The sequence below is a fragment of the Nipponia nippon genome, unplaced genomic scaffold, assembly GCF_047370975.1.
Source record: "Nipponia nippon isolate SJK-2023a ecotype South Korea unplaced genomic scaffold, ASM4737097v1 scaffold_32, whole genome shotgun sequence".
NCBI lineage: Eukaryota > Metazoa > Chordata > Aves > Pelecaniformes > Threskiornithidae > Nipponia > Nipponia nippon.
The window spans coordinates 589,379-613,109 of record NW_028262350.1 but is presented as its reverse complement, the minus strand read 5'-3'; the positions used below and the strand labels follow the sequence as shown (position 1 = coordinate 613,109).

General features: G+C 57.7%; 1 protein-coding gene across 5 annotated transcripts in view; it reads right to left on the bottom strand.

The window, feature by feature from the left end:
* The window catches only part of KCNH6 (potassium voltage-gated channel subfamily H member 6), a 39,200-nt gene that overhangs the window by 3,624 nt on the left and 11,845 nt on the right, over positions 1-23,731 (bottom strand). For 3 of the 5 annotated variants that reach the window (XM_087770287.1, XM_087770288.1, XM_087770290.1), the window contains exons 3-13: positions 17,898-18,053; positions 14,928-15,037; positions 12,746-13,058; positions 11,019-11,230; positions 6,117-6,545; positions 4,960-5,359; positions 4,454-4,653; positions 2,268-2,520; positions 1,589-1,782; positions 608-707; positions 51-338 (exon numbers count right to left, since the gene is read on the bottom strand). In XM_087770287.1, the coding sequence (XP_087626413.1) occupies positions 51-338; positions 608-707; positions 1,589-1,782; positions 2,268-2,520; positions 4,454-4,653; positions 4,960-5,359; positions 6,117-6,545; positions 11,019-11,230; positions 12,746-13,058; positions 14,928-15,037; positions 17,898-18,053 (2,655 nt within the window). The remainder of the gene's footprint in view (positions 1-50; positions 339-607; positions 708-1,588; positions 1,783-2,267; positions 2,521-4,453; positions 4,654-4,959; positions 5,360-6,116; positions 6,546-11,018; positions 11,231-12,745; positions 13,059-14,927; positions 15,038-17,897; positions 18,054-23,731) is intronic. The other 2 variants (XM_087770291.1, XM_087770292.1) reach the window with 1 other exon arrangement.

Sequence of the window (23,731 nt, the reverse complement as noted above, 5' to 3'; positions counted from 1 at the left end):
CAAGCATCTCTCACCACCCTCCTGCCAGCTTTGGCTGCAGCTGTGGGTACCTGCGTAGGACTGGCTGCTCTCTGCCGCCTGCTTGCCGACCTCCGTGCCGCCAGTGTTGGTGGTGATGAGGCTGAGCGTGGGCAGAGCAAAGTCATCCTTTTTGGATGTGGGGAAGGGCTCAGCTTTCGTAGGGCTGCCAGTCTTGGCCTTGTCATCACTGGTCTGGGAGCAGGGAGTGGTGCTGCTGCCCAGGTCGTCCCACTGGTCCTTACTCAGTGGGTCCTGCGGGTTGGTGAGCTCTGAGTAGGTGTGATACTGCTCTGCATCAGAGATGCCCGTGTCTGGGTCTGTGGGGCAGCACAACAGGTTAATTTGGGGAGTACCACACATGGCAAAATCAGTCCCCATCCCCTCTAGTGTGCCTGTAGGGCTGGAGCACCCTAAGGACAGGGAGGGAAGGCAGCGTGGGTGCCCCCAGGGCGGGGACATATTGGTCTGCAGGGACAGAGGCACTGACAGCCATCTCTGCTTTGGGGCGCCTGCTTGGGCAGTAATTAAATGATGATCCCGCTCCCCAGCCCTGCAAGCCAGGCCCTGCCGATGCTGTGGGACTCACCAGGCTTGTTGGGCTGGCAAAGGGAATGCTTGCGTCGGCGCGTCCGCCGGTAGGTGCAGTCATACTCCTCGCTGAGTGGTGAGCGGGGAACGCTGTCTGCCTGAGGGATGAGAGGGGCTAGTCACCAGGGCAAGGGTGCCATGTCCCATCTATGGGCACCAAGGCCCATCCATGGATGCCATGTCCCATCCGTAGGTGCCACGTCCCATCCATGGGTGCCATGGCCCTGGGTGCCATGGCCCTGGGTGCCATGGGGGCCACAGCCCATTCAGCATCCTCCTAGGACTGGTCTCCGGCTCTGGCTCTCCACCACTGCCCTGTTGCACCCAGTGACTCCTGGACTGGTGGCATAGCTCAAGGGATCCTAGAGGCTGGCCTCGGGGCTCTGAGACTGAGTTGAGGTTGTCAGGGCCATGGGGAGGGAAGGAGCACCCTGAGGTGGGGCAGGATGTCCTGGGGTGGGACAGGACACAGAGGGAATTTGACTTCTGTCTTACCAGGCAAGTGTCTCTGAAAAAAATATCAGGAAAGGACAAAGTCCAGTCATAAAGTTTAAGAGTCATACAAGCAAAAATACTCCAAGCCTTTCATGGATTGCAAATCTGATTATTTAAAAAGGAATTTTCAGAGGAAGCTGGTACCCAGCTCAGTGAAGCTTGAGAATATTTCAGCAGCCTCCAAACATGTGTGTGACCCCCTTGCCCACACTGGAGCAGTCCCGCAGATGATTTACAGGTGCTGCAGAGCAGGGTACTACTGACATGGCTTGTGGGGCCAACTATTCCAAAGAGCTCAGGAATGTGCAGTATGCACGTTTCTGCTGGGCTATGGAAGAAACTGTAGCCCCATGGAGAGTGCCTTGGGAAACATGGCTGTTGGCCAGTCCAACACCAAACTGAGTGAAGAGCACAGGCTGACATCCTCACTTGCCAAATTTAAGGCATTGACCACATCCCTCTGTGGGACAGCCCTGGCACTCACATCTCGCAGGTTGAAAGTGATCTCTAAGTTGCTCCAGAAGTTGTCAGAGAAGGCTGGGTACATGTCCAAGACCTCCAGCAGGTCCTCCCGCTGGATCTTGTGCAAGTCGCAGTACGTCAGGGCCCTCACATCAGCGTTGGACTTCCCTGGGCGGGCGTAGAGGCTGATGGGCTCCCCAAAGATGTCGTTCTTCCCTGTGCCAACAGACAGCTCATTAGGGGGAGGTGGGCACCCACCCCAGTTCCAAATCTACTGGACCAGCAGACCTCACTTTGGACAAGAGGATGCCCAGCAACCCCAACCCTGATTGTGGTTGCTGGGGATTACGACATGAAAGACATCACTGATGGGGAGACTGAGCCAGGGCAGCGGGTCACCAGAGACAGCTGGGGACTCCTGAGCCATACCCTGCTCTCCTCACTCCTTTGTGGCCCCTCCCTGGCATTTACAGGGGATCCTCCATCCCCTGTCCACTGATGCAGTCACCAGCCAGATGTTGAGGAACAGCCTTCCCTTCTCCAGGACAGAGAAGTCCTTCATCCCTCACCTGCCACCCTTTGTGCACTGCTCATCGGCCATCATCCTTCACCTATTTTGCCATTGCCCATCGCCCTTCACCCGTTACCCTTTGCCCCTTGCCCATTGCCCCTCGCCCTCCCAGAAGGAACGACTTTTCCACCTAAGATGGCCACCACAATGTCTTCCCGGAGGATCTCGATGGAGCCCCGGGAGATGAAGTAGAGTGTGGTGAGGACATCTCCGTAGTGCACCAGGGTGTCTCCGGGCGGTGCGTGTGTTGTCTTGAACTTCATGGCCAGAGCGCGCAGGCAGCCTTTGCTGGCTCCTCGGAAAGCCTTGCAGTTCTGGAGCAGCGTGCGGTTGAGGTGGAGGCAGATGTCTGCCTGCAGGCAGTCAGGGAAACCCTTCAGCACCTGTGAAGAGCGAGGGAGAGATGCCATCACGGCACCGTCCCTGGGAAGGACCACTGTGGCAGTCCCAGGAGGCTGTGCGACACGCAGGGTGACACAGCGGGGCCAAATGGGGAGCCCCCAAGCCCAGAAAGCAAAGCTGGGGACATCTTCTGATCTTCACTTGGTGCATGCCTTCCTGCCTGTCCCTGGCTTGTACTGCATGCAGCCGGGGATGAGAGCACTCTCAAGCAATAAATAATAATAATAACCAGATCAATCTATTTATACCCACTGGTGGCATATCCCCCTTTTCATCTTTCCACCCACTAATCTTGGCTGAATGAGAGCACAAACTGGTAACGAGGTGCTGTCCTAATTAAACAGCACCTGCTTGAATGCCAAAAAGCAGCACAGGCCAGTTGTGTGCAGCAACAGCTAAATATACCCGTGGCAAATACCTTGCATTGAACAAAAACTAAATCTGAAGGTGAAATCAAGGTAAAGCTCGCAATATGGAGAAAGCTGCTGCCACTGATGGCTCGTGGTGTCAGGGTAAAATCCACCTGGGTTTGGGTTTTTTTTGGAGAGCAGTGTGCGGCCGCAGGGTCCCCCTTGCTCTCTTCTCACATCCTGCTGGTGGCCGAATCTGGGACAACCGGGCTGGGGCTGGTGAGTGCAGCTCATTCCTGGCTCTGTCATGATCTCACAGGCTGGCGGCAGTGCCTTAGTTTCCCTACTGGGAAATCAGGGGTGGACAAATTGATCGGGCCGTGGGATGATTGATTAGATCGTATCGCGTCTCAGCAGCATCCAGCGGGAATTGGTGTGAGCGGTGGCACATCCAAGCCGCAAGCTCAGCTCATCACAGGGATTTGTGACCTGGGTTTGCACTAAGCCACGAGAACCTGTGCTTGGTAGGGTGCCATGGCTTTGCTTCTAGTTATCTCCACCAATGTCCAGCCCAGGGTGTCACCTCCATGGGAGAGGTTTAATCCGAAGCTCTCCCAGCAGCAAACCCCCAAATGCTGCCCAGTTGTTTAACAAGGCAGCAGCAGCTGAAGACTGAGAGGTTGAATTCATGCTAATCCATGTCCTGATAGTGCCCAGGAATGGAGAAGGATCAAGTCATAGGAAAAAAGGGAGCATGAGCTGGGAACGAGTGGGCTAATGGCCTGCCCAGGGCTGAGAGATGGGGAGTCCAGGTCCCATCTTTCTCCTTGCCTTGTCCTTTCTCATTCCTCTCTCTGCCTTGCAGCCGGCCAAGCCAGCATGTTTGTGCACTGGACCCTGTGGCTGTGACCTGAGTCCTGCCACCCTGGCCCCAGCCTGGAACTCCCCAGCTGAGCCCCCTCCTCACCCCCGCAGTGCCCTGGCGCCATTGGCAGAAGCCTCCCCGCCGGCTCAGAGACACGGCGCCTCTCCAGCGTGGCTCCACCATTGATCCCCCCTTTGCTAACAAACAGCCGCCTCTCCGGGCTCTAATTAAAATGGATCGAGGTTTATTTAAATGCCCTCCTTTCCCTGCCACCGAGAGCGGGATGCACTTTGCTTAGCAACCGGCGGTGTGGAAAGGAGCTGGATCGATACCGGCTCCACGGCTCTGTCACACCAACAGACACTGTCCTGAAAGCACTCGGTGCCGATGGGGGCTCTGAGCTCCCCACAAGTGCACCAGCACCACCAAACCCGCTCTCCGGCCAAAAAATGCCGTCATGGCCTCGGAAAACCTCTGGGTAGATGTGGAGGGATGGACAGATGTGGAGGGACAAGGAGAAAGGGGGATGCAGGAGGCGGACGGGCAGACAGACTATGTCTCCAGACTCCCAAGTCTTCTCCTGCCTCCTCTCCACCCGGGTTGAAAGGATGGAAATGTTTGGGTGGACCCAGACCTGGACTCTGGGTTGTTCAGGACAAGGTGCTGTGAGGACATGGGGCCTCCCTGCCCCATACTCACCGCATTCATGTCGATGCCATTGGTGTAGGACCAGGCGTGCTGGAAATACTCCTCCAGGCGCTGACGCAGGGGGTTGGGGATCTGGTGGAAGCGGATGAACTCCTTAACCCGCAGCATCTGTGTGTGGTAGCGGGCCGTGCCCGAGTACAGGCGCTGGATGATGGCGGAGACATTGCCAAAGATGCTGGCGTACATAAGAGCTGCAACGAGAGGGCAGGACTCAGCAGGACATGGGGAGATGCGTGTCCATCTACCTCAGACCTGGAACCAGCAGGTTTCCAAAGCCCGTATCTATCACGGACCTGAAACCAGTGGGTTTCTGAAATCCGTATTTCTATCTATCTCTCCATCCATTTATCTGTGCAGAAGAGGCACAGGCAGAGGGAGATGCTCTCTTAAAACCCCACATGCTACAGCCTCCTGGGTCTCTCCCTGTTTCTCCCCAGAGCAGCCCCTGCAACCTCCAAGGCAGGGATGGGGACAGCGGGACATGTGCAGGCACTCACAGCCAATAAGCATGACACAGATGGAGAAAATCTTCTCGGAGTTGGTGTTGGGTGAGACGTTGCCAAACCCCACGCTGGTGAGGCTGCTGAAGGTGAAGTAGAGGGCAGTGACGTATTTGTCCTTGATGGATGGGCCAGAGGAGAGGTCACTGTCGTTGTAGCGCTTGCCAATCTGGTCACCCAGGTTGTCCAGCCAGCCAATCTTGTGCTCCATGTAGGGCCGCTCCACGTTGCCGATGGCGTACCAGATGCAAGCCAGCCAGTGGGCGATGAGAGCGAAGGTGCACATGAGCAGGAAGAGCACGGCTGCTCCATATTCAGAGTAGCGGTCCAGCTTGCGGGCCACGCGGACCAGGCGCAGCAACCGGGCGGTCTTCAGGAGGCCAATGAGCGTGGTGGTCTGCAGGGGAGAGGTGAGAAACCTCAGGGACAAGCAGGAGAGAAATCTGGCCAAAGGCACGTCTCCAGCCTAGCCATGCTCCCTTTGAAGGATGCAAATGCACTTCTAGAGCATGAATCACCTTGTCCTGGAGGTGACATCTGAAATAGGTTAGATGAATCATGCCACAGAACGGGCAGTTTCCCTCCACTGACCATAAAGGGAACAAGCCCTGGGATTACAGGTGAGCAAGCGAGAGGAGCCAAGGCCAACCCCATGTTTCCTGATGGGTCCTCACCTTGCCAACCGTTGCTCCCAAAACAGCCGCCTGTCACCTCATCCCACGGGCTCTCAGCCGAGGTGGGGCCTTCAGGTAGCGCAGTAACCACAGGGGCCATCCCATTGCCAACATTTTGAGTCTGGCTGGCAATGTGACCCCAAATTTGGCCTCGCTGGCATGTGGGGACAGTCCCTAAACTGACCTCCCAGCCTGCTCTGCTGGGTCAGCCCCAGCAAGGGGATTGGGTCCAGTTAGACACTATCTTAGCACTTACAGTAGGGTCTGTGTGGCTGTCTGACCCTACTAAATAAAATCCCAGGTCCCAGCTGCTTAATAAAAACCTGTAATGACATCCTTACCCATCCCTCTTACTAACCACCCCTCTCCTTGCAGATCCACCACTTATATCAATATATCCCTCTCTTTCTCCCATACATCTCTCCCCATCCATCCATGAGTCCCCTCCTGTCCTGATGAACCTCCAGGCCCTCCGTGTACCTCATCAGAGCCGGAGCGGAAGATAAGCAGGTCAAAGGGGATGGCAGCAACCATGTCGATGAGGAACCATCCCTTGAAGTAGTGGATGGCAATCTTGCCAGGGTGGCTCACCACCTCGTCGTTGATGTTGACGTACGTGGTGCGGAAGTTGATGATAATGTCCACAATGAACATGATGTCCACTATGAGGTCAATGATGTTGAGTGGGTCACAGGAGTAGCTGCAGTCCCAGTGCTTCTCCTCCACCTGCTCCTCGTTGAGCAGGAAGGCAGCCGAGTAGGGGGTGAAGACAGCTGTGTAGATGACCAGCAGAAGGATGAGCCAGTCCCACACAGCCTTGAAGGGACTGTAGTGCAGGATGGTCCATCGGTGGATGCGTGGTGCCTGCAGCTTGTACTCAGGAAGGACATCAGCACCCAGGGACAGCACCTGCCAGGAGATGGGTGTGAGAAGGATGGGAGACCAGGAGAGAGGTAGGATAAGGCCAGGAGTCAGGCAAGGGGCTCCCATGTGCTGGTAGGGCAGTGAGGAGCATGCAGTGGGTTTCCTACACCCTTTTCACTTTTGTCACCTTCATGTGTGTTTGTCCAGGAGGCCACAAGGTGAGTTGCCCACTATTGGCTGACACCAAGGTCTGCCTGGCTCCTTGTCCATCTCTAATGGCCAGAGCACCCTTGGGGCAAGTGTTTACCCACTTTATGCCTTTCAGACCCTACCATGCTGGCAGGGAGGAAAGTGCCTCCTGCCATGCCTCCCTGTGCCCTCAGCTCTGTGCCACCAGCCCAGGAGCGGCTGCATGTCCCTGGCACAGGGCTCTGGGGACAGCAAGCCTGGAGATGCAGTCCCGTGCCTGTGGCATGGCCTCACCCCAAAGGTGATGGCATGTTAGGCATCCCGCAAGCCTGGCACAGTGCCTTTCTCAGCCCCAGCAGGGACCTTCCCCTTGATGTCCTTCTGGCACAGCTGTCTTCCAAGCAGAGGGGACAGCTTGGGCCACCCACCCACAGCAAAGCCTGACCTTGGGCAGTGCCCGTTTCCCATCTGAGCATCCCCAGGGAGGGGGTGACCTGCAGCCACCAACGTGCAAACACCATCTCATGCGCGCAGGCACCCTCCCATATTGTCATGTGTCCCTAGGTCTGTCTGTCCTCATGGGGCCACGCTCCCACAGCACCAGTGAGTCCCCACATGTCCCACCTGCCCCCTCCAGGACCAATGCCACCTCCTGGTGGGCTCTGAAGCCACCCTGGGGACGCAACGCAAGGTGCTGGGGACTGGGAGGGCTGGGGCTGTCCTGCTTTGGATGCTGAGAGACGGTGGCAGGAGGGGGCTTATTTGGAGCTGGGGGCAGCTGGAGCCTCCCTGCCTGCCCCTGCTGCTCTGTTGTCCCCCGCGTGTCCCCGCGGTGCTGGCCATCAGTGCCACCTGTGGAGGAGGGCGAGGGGCACCTCAGTGCCCTCTCCCCCCGCACTGAGCCCCCAGCTAAAAGGGTGCTTTTTGCTGGGTTGCAGAGGAGAGAGGAGGCTCCACGTGCCCCAAGGCCACGGTGATGGGCACCACCACGATTCTGGCAACAGATCGCAAAGAAGGGCCTGATCCTTCCTGCACTGACACCCGTCTTGTTCAAGAGTTCAAGAGCTTCCCAAGGGCTCCTGGTGCTGCAACCCAGAGCAGATCCAGCCCCGCAGCCCCATCCCACCATGAGCAGCTACTCCCACGTCCTGCAGCCTCGGGACATTGGTGGGTCCCATGCCCTGGGCGGGGGGAGTCCAGCTCCTACCTGCCTGCAGCTTGCCCGGTGCCCCAGGCGGGAGCTGGCCCTTGAAGTCCGGGTGTCCACCATGGGGGCCCCCAACCCCACACGCCCAGGCAGCGACCAGCACAGCGGGCGCAGCACTGGGACCGCAGCATCACCCATGCAGGCACGCATGCACTTGGCCAGGCGAGTGAGAGACATGCGGCTGCGAAGGGCATTCAGGAGTCCGGCGTGGATTAATCAAACCCAATCGATGCTGGGGCCCCGGTGGGGATGAGAGTGCCAATGGGGCCGTGGGAGCCGCTGATGTTGCTGGCAGACGGAGAGGGGAGGGATTGGAAAAAGTGACCCAAACGCAATCGTTGTGGAGGGGAATGAGGCACTGGCTGGGCTTGGGGACCAGCTCCCATGGGGACGGCGGGGAAGGGGACAAGGCAACATCAGTAAAACGCTTGGTCCCAAAGCTAAGACGTGCCCAGCAGACCCGAGACAGGCTCCTATGCCTTGTGTCTGGGAAAACCAGCAATGCTCCCACCCTCAGCAGCTGAATCCCCCCATCCTGCCTAGCTGGTGGCAGCTCTGTGGGGCCAGTCCTGAATTCGGGCCCCCAAATGCTGCTCCCCACACTGGCATGCCTGCCCTGCCCCTCATCCCTGCTTGTGGCACCTGGCTCTTGCGGCAGAAGCAAGAGCAGGTCAAACCCCCCTTGTTTTCCAGGCATGAATTAATAAAAAACCAGAACCCCAAAGATTTGAGGCAGAAAAGGGAAAAGAAACAACCCTCAAAAGAGCACCCAAACCAACGCAGAGCCAGGGAGCAGCTTCAGCCTTGTCCCTCTCTGCCCCTTGGGTGGTCTGGGTGGTCCCAGGAGTCTCCACGGGTGGCAGTGCCAGGTGCCCTCCGTGGCAATCCTGCTGGGTGCCCCTGCCCTCTTCCCCTTCCCCCTGCACTTACCGGCTTCAGCTGCAGCCGCAGGCTCATGGTGCGGTGTGTGGGGTGCTGGCAGCGGGGTGCTGGGTGCCAGGCGGCAAGCGAGGGAGCGAGGCAGCCACGGGAGGGAGGAGGAGGAGGAGGAGGGAGGGAGGAGGGAGCAGGGTGCATGTGGGCTGTGGGTGACAGAGGGGGAGGCTCCCACGGCCCTGGCTAACCCAGGCCATTGCTCGTGCTCTGCGGCGCCCAGCAGCCACGCGCCTTCCTCCTCCCTTGCCCTGTGCTGGGGATGGGGATGAGGACACCGAGCTGGGGAGGGGGGCCATGCCAGAGTCACCAGGAGACTCTCAAGCACAAGGGGCTGGGCAGGATCAGGCCCACGGTGCTGGCTGCAGGCAGGCACTGACCCAGTGTCCCTCCCAGAATGTATCCTGACACAACTCAGCCCCCCCATCCCCGTCCCCAGCACCGTCCTGCCCTGCTCCACCACCACCTGCTGCCCATGGGGCAGTTCAGGGCGAATGGGAGAGGTGCCATCTGCAAGATAGGACCCCAGCCTGGTGACACCAACCCCATGGCGTCCCCATGTGCCTCCAGCCATGCCCTGAAGCCACAGCTCTGGCACACTGAGCCCAGCACTTTCATCGCACTTGTGACCTGCTCTCCCTGCCTGCTCACTGTGGGGCCAGACCACCCCGACCAGCCTGTGTCTGCCTCTCCCTGCCTGCCAGCCGGTATTTTTAGACACTGTTAGCGGCGTCTCGCCACTGTCTCTGCCTCACCCATGAATTATTTAGCGGCCAGGAGTGGGGAGCCGTGGCTTGATGGGAGGCACGGGGGACATCAGGGTGAGGACAGGCAGGACGCCTGGGTCCCCCGAGGCCATGGGGAGATGCGGCAAGGAGGAGAGGTCTGTCCCATCCCCTTCCATCCCATCCTGTCTGGTGATTTAAGGCAAAGGGATGATCAACCTTTGTGGGTGCCACATGGCTGCACCGCAGGGCCCTGCAGCCACCACCCGTCAGCTCAGATCCTGTCACCCCGCAACCAGCTAATGACCCCACATTGAGCGGCCGGCGCCACCGTGCCGGCATCACCCCAGCACGCAGCAGCGGTCCCTGGTGTGTAGGTGTCCCTTGTGATGGGGATGGGGGCATGGAGGCTGCTTGCTGTCCCACTGGGGCATTCAGGGGCTGATCCCATGCTGCTGTGGTCACTTCCAGATCAGAGGGACTAAGTGGACTTGGGGGTGACGGAGACAAGCCAGGGGGACAACAAGCCTAAAAGCTGCGCCGTGCAGTGGGGAGCAGGGAGCCCATCTGCTGTGCATGGAGGCCGCGAGGGTAAAGGTTTGCCCGCATCGAGACAGGAGGAAAACTCTGCAGGGTCCCGCACTGATGGAGCAAACTGTCAAGCCCAGAGGCTTTTCTGGGGTCAGATGGCTGCATTTTCATTAAATTGTCCCTCAGCTGCTGCTGGCAATGGTGGGAGGTACCCTGAGATGTATTTTGCACATCGTGGCTCTCCTGTGCCTCAGTTTCCCCACTGGTAAGAGCTCCGTACTCAGGACTGCAGAATACAGCAGGACCTTTCGCACACACTGACATCCATGTGTCCCCCACCATGACAGTACAGTGCCATGCGTGTCCCTTTCGGTGACAGTGCACTGCCACAAGTGTCCCCTGCAGTGACAGGGCAGTGCCACACGTGTTGGTGACAGCGCAGTGCCACCTGCTGTCTCCCAGGGGATCCTGTGGCCCTTGGCGTGGCCACCCGTGCTCCCAGCGTGGGGTCCCTGGCCGAGCGCCTCGGGGCCAGTGGTGCCCTGGGGGCCAGTGGTGCCCCAGGGGCTCCATCCCTGGCGCTGGGGGGCAGGAAACGGTGGCCAGAGCCTCCCCTACAGACGAACCCACATGCACACACAAACAAGCACACACGTGTGTCCCCTTCAACGCCACCATCACACCATGAGCAGTTCATGCTAGTGTTCCCCCAGCCAGAAATTACCAGAAATACTGATCTAGGGGCAAAAGAGAGCATTTCAACCAGAGGAAGAGATAAAAATCAAACACAGGGATACTGGCATTTCCCAGGATGAAAACTCCAAGTGTCACTGCTCTCTCTGCTCCTCTCCTCCAAAAGCCACAGGAATGGTTGTGACTGTACCCCGGCAGCAGCACCACCACTGCCTTGGTGGCATCTCACCACCCACGTACCTGTGTGACCTTCTCGGTGACATTCTGGGTGCGCTCCATCACCTTGTGGGGAGCAATTATCTCGATCTCCGTGGTGGAGCCCGAGCGGTGCTTCTCCAGGTTGAACTCTACGAAGTTGAGTGTGAACTGGGGGATCTGGCTGATGGTCCGGTACTTCATGAGGTCCGAGTCCGAGGTGGAGTTCGGGGGGTTGGGTTTGACGTGGGAAGTCTCTGAAAGAGGATGGAGAGGAGCGTTGAGAAGGGCAGTGTGAGCAGGAGCCAATCCGCAGAGCCCTGACCTCAGTGTAGGACATCCAGGAGCTGGGAACTACCACAAGGTGCCGCCAGAAGGTACCAATGTCCGCCTGGCCATAAAGGCTTGGCTTCTTCAGGGTGGCTCAGACATGGGATGCCTAACCTGGGCTGCTTTTCAGACACATCACCCATCTTTTCACCATTAAACCTCCTTCAGGGGGCTCAGACCAGCTGCCAAAATACAGAGGCACCCAATATCCCTTGCTACCGCTGAAGACTGTGTTGGGTTGGGGACAAGCCCCAATGAGACCCATCAGGGAGGGATGCCAAAACTGGCATGGAAACAGATGAAGGAGGAGGTGGGTCTCCTCCACCCTTGCATGCTTCAGCCTGACCAACATTGCGCCTTGGGTGTTGGCCACCAAACTGAGCCAGGAGCTGGATGATGTCCCCACTCATATGTATTCACCCCCAGGCTGCAGGTAGGGAGGTCAGAGCTTTCTCTTGAAGAAGAGCTGTAGTGGGGCTGGATACCAGCAGTTTTCCCTGGGGACCTGCCTCTCTGGGTCACCCCAGTGCAGGACCAGGGAGGAAGCCCCAGAGGTTGTCGGTTCATGGTCAGGCTTGTGGCAATGTGTAGTCATGGAAGGGAGCAGGTACCCACACCCAGGGCTTCAGGAACATCCCCAAGCACCATAACCAGTGTGTCCCAACCTCTCCATCTCCTACAGGCAGGGCAGGGTCATATTTTCAGTTTTCCACCCCTTCTTTCCCTTGCGCTCTGACATTGACCCAAGAGGTGTCATGGGCAGGAGGTGTCTGAAGACATTGTGAAGGTGCCCAGTTAGCACCAGCTATCCTGCTGCCACCCTTCTCCTCCCTGCTCATTCTCTTTCCCTCCCTTTATGTTGTGTCCCCTCCTGATGGTCCGTAACCTGTGACTATTTGAGGATCATGGTCCCCCACCTCATTTTCTCAAGCCAGACACCGCAAACTGATCTCTCTCCATCCCCAATTACCGAGGCTTCTCTTGTCTGACCTCCATCTTATTTGTCATCATCTCTCTCACGAGAACAGGAGGTCTAGACGTGAACACCATGGTGGAGATACGTTTCCTCCAGCCCTACAGGGTGGCCTGGCCGGCGTCTCGTCCACCTCCAACACGTGGACACAGCTCACATTGCACATACCTGCAGACCCCTTCCCTCCCTCCCGGGGAGGTGGGATGGCATTGGGATGCCCCTTGTGTGGGGCAGCCAAGCACAACCTCACGCGGTCTCGCATCTCACACACAACACCACGGATGGCTCTACGCAAAGAGCTGGACCTGCCTACGCAGGGAATCACATGGAGAAGACCCCAGCTTATCTCCACTTTGCAGAGGGAAAAGCAGGGCAGGGTAAGAGACCTCCCCCCCGAGACGTGCCGGGGCCATCGCCCGGGACCATGGCTCCCACAGTAGGACCGACAACTCCGGGTTTTTTCCCCTACCTGAGTTTGCCCTCCTTTCCCTGAATTTTCTCTGGAACTCAGACCTCGCAGCCTCAAAGTTGTCCAAGGAGGAGACCCTGCGGAGGCTGTGGAAGCTGCCCCCAGGGCGAGACCGAAAGAAACCCCACGAAGAGTACGACCCTCGCGGGCCCAGCAAGGGAGGCTCTTGTTTCGGGGACGAGTGTTGTAGGGTGGGGTCGGCCTCCAGGCTCGGCCTCCGCTCCTTTTCCAGGAGGGATTCAGTCTCTGACTGCACACAGTTCTCCTTGGGCGATGTCTTCAAGTCCCTCAAAATCAGGGAGTCACCACCAGGCTTTAAGACAGCCGGGAGAAAGCGTTTTATTAGAAGGAGTCCTCGCGTGCTGGGGGGGAAGGAGGGGGAGCCAGGGGAGGTAGGAGGAGGGGCAGAGGGCTGGGAAGCGCTGTGGTTCCTGAGGTCACCTCCAACCGGGACCAGGACCTGCTTTGCGGTGAGGCGACCAAGTCCTCAGGGACTTGGCAGCTCCTACCTCCTACCAGCTCCTACCGGAGGCTGGGTGGCTGCGGGGCGGTTTGCAAGGCGATGCTGCGCAGCTGGGAAGCAGGCCAGAGCAAGAAGAGAAGAGGAGACCCTAGGGATAGGCTTGCCTGGAGTACCTGCCTTGCCATGCGCTTTTCCAAGGTGTCCCTATGTCCCACCACTGGACCTGCCCTTCCCTCACCCACTGCAAGAGCTCAGGGCACCACCGAGGTTCGGTGCCTGGGGTCCTGTGCTGGCGTCTATGGGAGATGATGTGCTCTGCACCAGGAAGCACTGGAGGAGCTGCTGGGCTTGCAAACTGGGCCATATGTGGTCCTCCCTGTTCTGCAGCACCTCTCGGCCATTGCTAAACCTTTTTCCCTGGAGACCTAAAGAGTTTCCAGCCTTTAATGACTTCTGCAATGGGGTGCACAAAGCAACTACCGTCTGGAGCAGAAACCTATGGGTGTATGCCCATACCAGTCATACCCACAGGAGGGACCGGGATTTTGCGTGTGTGCTCAAGGCACATCCCGCTTCTCACCATGCCCAAGGACCTTATTGCAGGTTTTAGGATGGGGTGCCTGGAGGGGCTGGCTGCTGGCTGCCCCTCCATCTGCTGGGCTGCCCCGACTTGGACCAGGCTCCACCAAAGTGGTGCGTCGTCAGGTTGTCCTCAATGCACATCTTCCATGCATGTACACCTGAAACATTGCAGTGCACCGTGCAGCTTCAACCTGGGGGTACCCAGAGACTTTAGCAGCGCTCGTGTCTGTAGGAGTGACATACCCAGAGCATCTGATAATGCTACAGATGTCTTCAGCTTGCCATAAGCACAACCTCTGAGAAGACAGGCACCTTTCACCTCATCATATCTGTAATTTTGGGAAGCAGCTTTATCCAGGCTGTCTGGATACACCCAGCACAGCGAGAGCCTGGGGATGGATTAGCAGAGCAAAAGCCTCCTGCCCACAGCCCTGTGCCTCAAGCTGCAGCATTTCAGAAAACAACACGTCTTTGCCCGGAGGTACCTTGAGCACTTTTGCCAGTCAAGAAGCCACCAAGAACAGCAATCTCTAAAGAGGGCCCACCAACATTTTTCCAATCTTACCATGTCAGCAATGACAGCATCAGCCTCCGTCATGGAAAGCACAGTCTTTGCTGAAGGACTAAGCCAGAGCTGCCTGCGCTGCCTGGCCCCTTCCAGGATAACATGGGCCAATGTGCCCTTTGGAGGTTTGCCTGCAAGTCCCTGCTCAGACCAGACCCGCTCCAGTCTCCTGCAGTCACAGGCACATCCCCTCCTTGGGGTGGGGACAACTCCCTGGAGCTTCACCATCCCAGACAACTTGCACTACAGAGCCAGACCTTCCTCCTAGCTTCAGCAGTGGTACCCGCCGGCTCGGCACATCTCCCGCTCCTCCTGCGAGCCATGGCACATGCTGTGCCAGGCTGACCCCGCGGAGCAGCACCGTCTAGCTCTATCCCATGCCACCAAAGCACCGCCGCTCACCGCCTGCCCTCACCAGAGCCAGTGCTCAGCGCTGACCCAGCGCCAGAGCCCCTACCGCCAGATACGGCCCGAGCCACAGCAGCCAAGGGGAGCGGGATGGGGAGAGCGGAGGAAGAGTGCTGGGACCTGGCCTGAGGCATGGGCTTATATCAGACAAAGGCTACGGTTACCTTTCCATAGTCAATGGCTACTCCATCAAACTCACTGGTGGGCAGAGATTTCCGCTGGATTTTGAGTCGCCGCAGGGACGGGAGACTAAACTTCAACCTCCTACCTTGACCTTGTTAAAAAGAAAAACAAAACACAAGAGAGACAGATGTAACCTAGCTGCACGTGACGGCTGGAGTGAGACAGGTCGGGGCGGTGGCGGGGGAAGAGGCTACAGAGAAAATTTTGGGTGGCTTTGGGGGACGTATGTGCTGCATGGTCCTTCCTCCTCCAACACATTTGCTATTCCTGCACCGTCGCATCTCCGTGTGCTCAAGGCAAACCCTGACCTGGCAGAAAGCACCACTGGGCTGGAGGAGAGTCCCCTACAACTGCAGAGGCAAGATGGAAAAGGTGCAGAGCATCCCTAAGCCAGTTAAAGAGGTTAAAGCCACTTAAGGGATTTGGACCCGGAGGAAATCGAGCCTCTAAATCTCCTTGGTGAGACTTGGACAAAAAAAAAAAAAAAAACACGCAAAGGACATGGTAAGTTAGCAAGGCATTAAAAAAAGTACTTCTAGCAGTTTTGTTCCTGGAGTTGTTCTGGATTTTAGGTGAGGGATGCTGGACCGAAGAGGGGGTGGTCCCTTGCTGCCATTACGGGGGACCAGGAGACCACCTCACCGGAGCCTGGGACTGAGGCCAGGGCAGCCAGGGCTGCAAGGAGCTGCGAAAGAGGTTCAGGAGGGAAAAGGGGCAGATGTGGAGAGGAACCAGCAGTGCCCACAGTGGGACCCAGTGCCCCTGGTCATGACACCAGGTACAAAGTCACTTGTCCTCTTCTAAGTGCTGGTCCATGGAGGAGACCGCAGCCTCCTGCTACTACAGGGTTAGCATGAACAGCCAGATTCGTGCCCTGCTGCCTCTGGGCCCGGGTCAGCCCTGGGGTTCATCCGACCCCCAGCAGCACCAGCTGTACTCACTAACTGGACCAAAAGTGGCCTAAATCCTGGGGCGCGTGGGACACGACACAAGCTCTGCAAAGGCATTGTCCTCTGGGAAAAAGCAGCGTGTTGAGGAGCCGTTTGGTTTTGGCACAATTTGCCTCCCTTACCAAGCCCCGACACACCACAGAGCTGCTCAGGCAGGCTGCAGACCTGCCCAGCTCCCCAAAAATGCCCCCGCTGATGGGGGGACCCACACAGGCTCCCTCTGCTCACCCCCTCCCCACTGCCCAGAGCAGCTTTTCAGCTGGAAGAAGCAAAGCAGCCGACTTTTCCTGCGCACCAGCAAGCCACGGACTGGCAACGCAGCTGCCTGTGGCTGTGTAATTAAAGACTGAGTCAGAAAACCCGTGCATGAGAGACCGATCTGGGCTGGCGCCAGCAGCCCTGGCCTTTCCACACTCCCCAGAGCTGGAGTGGGAAACCTGAGCAACACTCCTCAGGATGCGCAGCGCAATCTCCAACGCGCAGGAAAGCAATAAATACCCTTTTTATTTGGGTGCCTTCTGCAGTCAAAGGTACATCTCTGGGTGGGATGGGGTACGGATGCATCATATGTTGAAACATACTGAGAGCTGAGAGGGCTGCAAAGCAGCACCAGTGCTGGAATTTAGGATTTCCTCAGCAGGAAAAGGCCGTGCATAGAGGCTAACTGGTAATACAGCAATACACCAAAAATATAAATCTCATCACTTCATAGACACAGGAACACATGCACAGGATATATATACATTCACACGCATAGGTCCATAAGTCCCATGTGCGTATGCCTGGCCTGACGATATAGAAAACTCGTCATCACACACAGCACCTCTGCTGGTACCCGCTGCCATGCATGCAAACACCTTAATGGCTCCAGAATGTATATATGCACCAAGTGTGAATGCATTAAAACTCACATTACCATACCAATACAATGGGCAGCGTGAAGGGTCCCCATCAGTCCCCGATGAGGCCCTGGCTCCAGTCCCGGTCCCACTGTGCCACCCCAAATGCCATCGGCAGACAGACCCAGCCTACTCCCACAGCTTTACTTTGAGCTCTGCTCCAAGCCTCCCTATAGTGACCTGCACCCCCAGGGAGTGTTTGCATGAAGATATACGTGGGATTATTTCCCTGCTTAAGATATAGGTGACTGGTACCGAGGAACATATAGCAGGAGGATATTTAGAAGCTACAACTCTCCTTCCTGAGGTCAGGTTTCCCTTTGATCCAACCTTCCCAAAAAAGGGAGTTTGAATTTTCCACTGCCTCCAAAAGCCCCACAAAACCCCGGATGAGCCTGGGAGAGCAGGGAACAGCCCAAAGCCAGGGCAGATTCAGAGCCATCCCAGCACAACCATCCTTGTGCCATTCGCCTGTGGTGATGTCCCCATAGCACAGCCCTGCTGTCGGTGACACCAAATATCCCCTGGCCCTCCTGGTGATCCTGCACATGGGTCTTGTCCCGAACCAGCACCTCCTGCCAGCACCTCCTGCCCTGGCCAATGCGGTGCTGCACGTATGCAGGAGGGGCCAGAGGCACCCCTGGAAAAAACCTCCCAGCGTTAAATATGGAAAGGACGCAGCAAGGCAGGGGATGTGTGGAGGGGCTCCATGGCTCTGCTCGCAGTGAGACAGCCTCGCCTTAAAAATGCACCATCCCATGCAGGAGAGTCTGTCCCCACCCCTGTCCCCAGGTCCCCGGTGGTTCGGCAGGGGTGTGTGGGCTGGTGTGCATGCGAGGGGCTGCGTGGCGAGCACAGCCGGCTCAAAAGCCCTTTTTTCACCCAGTTAGTGTTTGGCTGGATCAGTCCCTGAGTCAGCGGAGCTGCGGCTGTGCAGAAACACAAACCTCTGCTCCTGGGCACTCTGTGGGGCTCAGCCCCACAGCGCAGGATCCTGCATCCTTCAGCCTGCACGAGCTCCCAAGAAATCCATGGGATGGGGATAGCCCTGAGGATGCTGCGTTGCCCTCTTGCCGTCCCCACCGTCCCCGGTGACACCCACCTCCGCGCCAGCTCTGCGACAGGCGCTGGTGCAGGCTCCGACTGGCGCTCTTGGCGATGAGCTGTGCCAGGTCCTCGAAGTTGAGGATGAACATGATGACAACGCCGTCCTCATTCTTCACCGGCACCACGTCCACCAGGCAGCGGAAACACGAGGCTGACAAGCAGAGACAGGCTCAGGGGGGGCCACGCAGGGGGCTCTGCCCACCCACCCCCAGCACAAAACACTTTTGGTAGAAAAGTATTTTTTTAAGCACTTTTTGATGGGTGCAGTCCCTGCCAGCAGGGACTGGGGGATTTGGAAGCCATCTGAGCCCTGGGAAGGGGCCCTATCTCTGCAGCATCCCAGCTCACACAGATCGCATTTTGCCTTTTTTTTTTGTCCCAGACAGTCATTTATATTAATGTACTTTAGAGCAGCGATTAAAGAGTAGGTAATTAAGAACTCAGAAATCCCAGGTAGTGGTTTAACCTCATTAAGCACGCTGCTTGTAATCACGCCGTAGCTAATTGCCCTGCAATTGCCAGGCAGTTTTTGGGGACTGATTTCAGCTGTCTCCTGTCCTGGATGTGGGCAATGGGGCTGAGCCCAACCACATGCCCTGTCCTGACCCTGGGCAGCAGGATGCAGTGGGGTCGGTGCGAAGGTGCCCAGGAACATCCCCGAAAGGCACTGGCATGCAGCGGTCACACGCAGACTCATCTCACTCCTGCCATGGGGAAACTGAGGTATAGGGGAGCACAAGGACTGGCTCAGTGTCCTGGGAGTGCAGGGGGATGTGGGGAGGACCCCAAACATGGCCACAGGGCACAAGGCCATATGGATTTGCCCATTGGAAGCCAGCTCAACCTCGTGGCTCTGCTTGTGCTGGCAGCCAGATGCCAGTTTGCAGTTAGGGGCACCCAAAAATATCTGCAGGCCTTTGCCAAAGCAGCAAGTGAAGGATACGGGGCGGTGGTCTCACCCCTCTTGCCAGCTTCATTCCCCCAAAACCCTTCAACAACCCTACCCAAAGGTATAATCATTGTGGGTCCCTTCTTTGAGCTGTCTCCTGTTGCTTTGGCACGGGTGGGAGCAGGAGCCCCTGAGCTGCAGCCACTGCCCCAGCCTCTCTGGCAAAACCCCCCAAACCCCTCCCAGACTCCTACCCCAAACCTCCTAGAACTGATGGGACAACCAGGTACCGCTGCCCGGCCAGTACAGAGCAAAGCGACCTCCTTCCATGGCAGTTCTTGCTGGGTGCAGATCCCCGATCTCGCCTTTCCCCTGCGCTCTGATTACCAGGGATTAGCGGATCCAGCAGGGATGTGCTGCCGGCCCGATCCGGTGCTCTCCTGCTCTCACCATGGCCGGGCTCTGGCTGGGAGGGGGATGTCGGCCTTTCTGCGTATAATTTTAAGGAGCTCAGGGCCTCCCATAATCAGGAGCAGATGGCCGGCATCGGGCAACTTCAAAATCTGCCATGACGTCAGGGATGTGCACATACACAGACACACACACACACGCACAAGAACGGGAAAGAAATGGATACGGTGAAATCCGTTTAAAGGGCCCGGCAGCTGGGATTATTTCTTTCTTTCTTTATTTCATTGTTGTTCACCACAGGGAGAGGAAATCCACTTAAACGTGTGAGCTGGGGGGGGGGGGGGGGGCGGGGATTTTCAGCAGATAAAGCTGTTTCGAAGGGACGCACGGGCACGCTGTGGGCTACCTGCATGCAGAGCCAGTGGGGACGGGAAGAAATGAGCTCTTTCCCCTCCCTATGTCAGGATTTTTAGGGATCTAAAAGGCAAGTGGTGTCCTTTAGGTGATGCTGAGTGAGTGAGGTGTCCTGTGTGACGCTAAGGTGGCACATGCCTGGTGGGATGATCCAGTGCCATCCCTGGAATGCTGCGGCTCTGCCTGTGCTGATGTTGGGGTGTGCAGGGGGTGTGCACATGTGTGCCCACTTGCCTGTACGTGTGATGCCCGGCGGCACCAGATACTTTCTCCTTTGGTGTGTTATAAAATGAGGGGGTTTTTTCCCCCACAGGTGATTTTGAAGCATCACCAACTTCCCTAGGACCTGCAGCCCAGGGGGGTTCATCGGCATGGGCAGCCATCAGCTCCATGCTTCCCCCCCCTAGACTGGGAATCCTGATCCAGATGGCCTGATCCTGGCTGACGTGCTCTGCCCCGCTTCATCCCTTTCACTGCTTCACTTTTCCTTCCTAAGCTCCTCCACGGTGGTGTTCGCATGGGGGCCCAATCCTGGCAGGCCCTATGTGGCATGGAAATGGTTAATCCCAGGCCGATGCTGAACAGCTGAAAACTGGGCCCAGTTACATCCAGTTGGAGGGATATAAGGAGCAGCTGGGAGGAGGCTGGGGTTGGGTTTGGGATGCAGCTGGTGCCTGGTTTGATCCTGCAAATCTGGGAGGTGCTGAGCCTGAGCAGGTCTGGCTGGGGCTGCTGTGAGCCCCCATGCTGATGCCAGGGGCATCGCCCTGAAAGTGGCCCTGCCGGGTACAGCCCTGCATGCCAGGAGCTCAGCGCCCAGCTCGGGCCCATGCCCCACAGCATGGATGGCATCAAGGCGATGATGGAGTGTCAAGGATGCAGAGGATGGAGCCAGGGTGGGAGCTGTGGGTTCCCTTAAGCCTGGCCCAAAGGCAGAGCATTCCCCCAGGATTTGGGGTCTCTGGGCAGCTGTGATTTGGGGTACCTCCAGCTCTGTGGAGAGGGTGCAGCTGGCAGCCTGTGCCCTGACTCGGTTTCCCTGCAGTGAGCCAGCCTGGGCTCTGCAAATGCCAAGCCTCCCCATCCTTCCCCCCAAAAACCAGGCACCCAGACCTGCTGTGGCACCAGTGGGCTGAGCCGGCTTTGGGAGGGACCCCAGCCCTGCGCTCCCGTCCTCGTTCCTTGATTGACTGTCCCCATCCATCTGCCTGTCTCTTCCCTTCAGCTGTTCAGCTAATCTGTCTCCATCCATCTAATTTTATCCAGCCGCCAAATGATCTCTTGGAGGAGCCCTGGGGGCATTTGCAACCTGCCTACGCTCCGTGGCAGCCACCGTGGGGCTGCCTGCGCACCCGTCCAGGGTGAAACTGAGCCCGGGGGCCACGGAAAGGGCTCGGCAGGAGGGGTGTGACACGGATGCTGTTTTGGAGGGTCCCACACCCAAAGTGATGGGTTTGCATGGGCTGGGAAAAACAGCTCATTCCGTACAACACTGGGCTGGGTTTGATCTTCCCAGCACCCAGTCCACCTCCCCCAAGCTGAGTGCTCAGAGGTTTGAGCTTTCTGACCCATCTTGTCTTCTGACCTTGATAAAAGCGAGCACTTAATAACATTAAAAATGTCATCGTCGGGGGCCCTCCCTCCCCAGCCCTCTTATCCTCTGCGGCTGTCAGTGGTTAATGCATTTGTCGGTATCATCAGTATTAAACTAATCAACAGGACACAGGGGTTTCCGAAAGCCGGACACAAACCAGTATTGTTATGAATATTAAAAAAGCAAGCTATTAATCTCCCCTTGGAGCTCTTACCGAGTCCTTCCCTCCCCCCCGGCCAGGAGATTTAATCTGCAGGGTCTCATGGCAGAGTGGCTAAATCTATAGTGGTATTATATAATGGAGTGGAGGAGAGGGGCTGGGAAGGGCACGGAGGGGACAGAGATGGGGATGGAGCTGCGCTGCAGGGCTGGCTGGCACGCCCAGGGAGATGCTCGGGAGGGCCGAGCCTTGCTGCCGTCAGGGGATAAATCAGTGTCAGGGTGTGGTAGAAACTTCAAAGGGAGGTGCAGATTGCTGGGAGGCCCCAAAGCAAATCCTCTTGGCAGGATGGAAAATGACAGAGGTGGGGGCTGAGCTGGGTGGGAGATGGGTCTCCCTTGGGGTCTGGGGTGAGCGATGGGTGCTGGGGAGCCCCCACACCCGGGTCTGCATCCTCCTGCACCAGGAGGGGATGCTGCTGATGGGGTCTGCACCAGCCCCTCTCCCCGCACCCAAACGGGGCATCAGGAGACTGAAACCTGCTGTGACACCAGACTGGCAAAAATACTCCTTGCAGCAATCCCTGAACCGCTAAATGACCTTATTAAGTAATGGTGGCGGGACCCCTGTGCGGTGACGAACAGCAGAGATTCCTCTGCTTAGCAGGGAGCTCGCCGGTTTGAAGCAGCAGCAGAGGGGAAAAACCACGAGGGTCAGGAGACTAAGGGTACCCACAGACAATGTGGCCGCAAGAAGGATGCCTCCAAGCCCAGCAGGATGTTCTGGGGTGCAGGTGGAAGGCTGCTCCAATCCCCAGGAGCCAAAAGGGTCCTGGATCAATACAGGGGGCTGGCAAAATGCAGCTTAACCTCTGCTGCAAGTGAAGTGAGTGGCCGCATCCAGGGCCATGGTCCTTCCCTTGCTAAATCCCTGCCAGCCACAGGAATTAGTCCAGCTTAGCGCAGGGCTGTGCGGCCAAAGCTGCAGCGCTGACAGTGTTTCCCGGGGCTGTCCGGCCATCCCGAGGGCCCTGTCCCCATGGCACATGGTGCCACCTCCCACTGGGGATGCAGCAGCTGTCAAGGATGGGGATGGAGGGTTTGGGATGGGAACTGGGGGCTCTGCCAGGGCAGGGATTTCAGGAAAAAGCCTCCTGGGAAGCATCCCTGGGGGTGCTGGGGATACTGTGGGCCTGTTCGTCCGTTCGTGGGATGTCTGATCCAAGCACAAAGCATCCAAGGAGCTGCAGAGGATGGAAAATGTGTCTCTTCCAGCTTTGTGCCCCGATCGTGCCATCCCCAGGGCAGAGGCAAGGCACTGGGGTGGCCAGAGCTGCGGCATAGCTATGTCAATGATGGCAGAATCAGCCCCACAGTGCAGGATCTCTGGGACCAGAGCATTTGTCATCGCAAGGCGGGATGTTTATAAGTCCCCATCTGGAGTCGGGCCATGGTGTCTGTCCCTTTCCCGAGGTCGCAGCCCGGCTCTGCAGAGCCTGACCCTTAAAGGAACGCAAAGCAAACCACCCCAGCTTGGCTTAAAACCCACGTTTTTGTACAAGCAAAGAGCTCAAGTTGGGGTTGGGATTTTGTCAGCTGGCTCTGCCTCCCTGCTCCTCTGCCACCCGGGAGGTCCCCTCTGTCCCGCTGCGTCCACCCCACGGGGCAGCAGCAGAGCCTCCCTGGAGCGAGTGGCACTGGCCCCCAGCCCCGATGGTGCCAGGCTCTGGCAGCTCCTGGCGGAATTTGCCCTCCTGCTTCCAGCGAGCCTGTCGGCATGTTGCATGTTGCTATTTATAAAGCTGTACAGAGAAACTTTGGCCGGATCGATCCCCACCTGCCTTAGCCAGGGCTTCCTGGCAGCAGCTGCTGGAGAGGTGATTGCTGTGCCACGGATGTGCCCCGGGCTGGGGGCAGAGGGGACTCATCACATGAGTCCCCCTGTCCCCCCCAGGTGCAGTGACACCCCACAACCTGTGCCTGCCTGGCTGCCAGCCCCGCAAGCAGCTGCCTGCTCAGGCACCCCATGGGGAGCTGCAGGGGGACATCCTGGGTGCCACTGGGTGCCCCAATTGCTCTGTGACCTCCCCCTCCTCCTGGAGGCCCCAGGAGAAATCCCAGCTTAGAGCACCAGTGTAACGAGTTTGCCAGGCTGATCTGGTCCTGATCCCCAGCCCCAGGGGACCGGCACACACTGCTCCTGCTGGAGGGGACCAGCCGTGGGCTCTGCCCGGGGAGGGGACAGGGATGGAGGGGCTGGGGCTGCAGGCAGCGGCTGCCCCACCAGCTGCTCCAGCTGTCTCGGCCCTGCATCTCCCCTTTCATATTCATAAGCATCATATTCATAAGCATCATATTCATG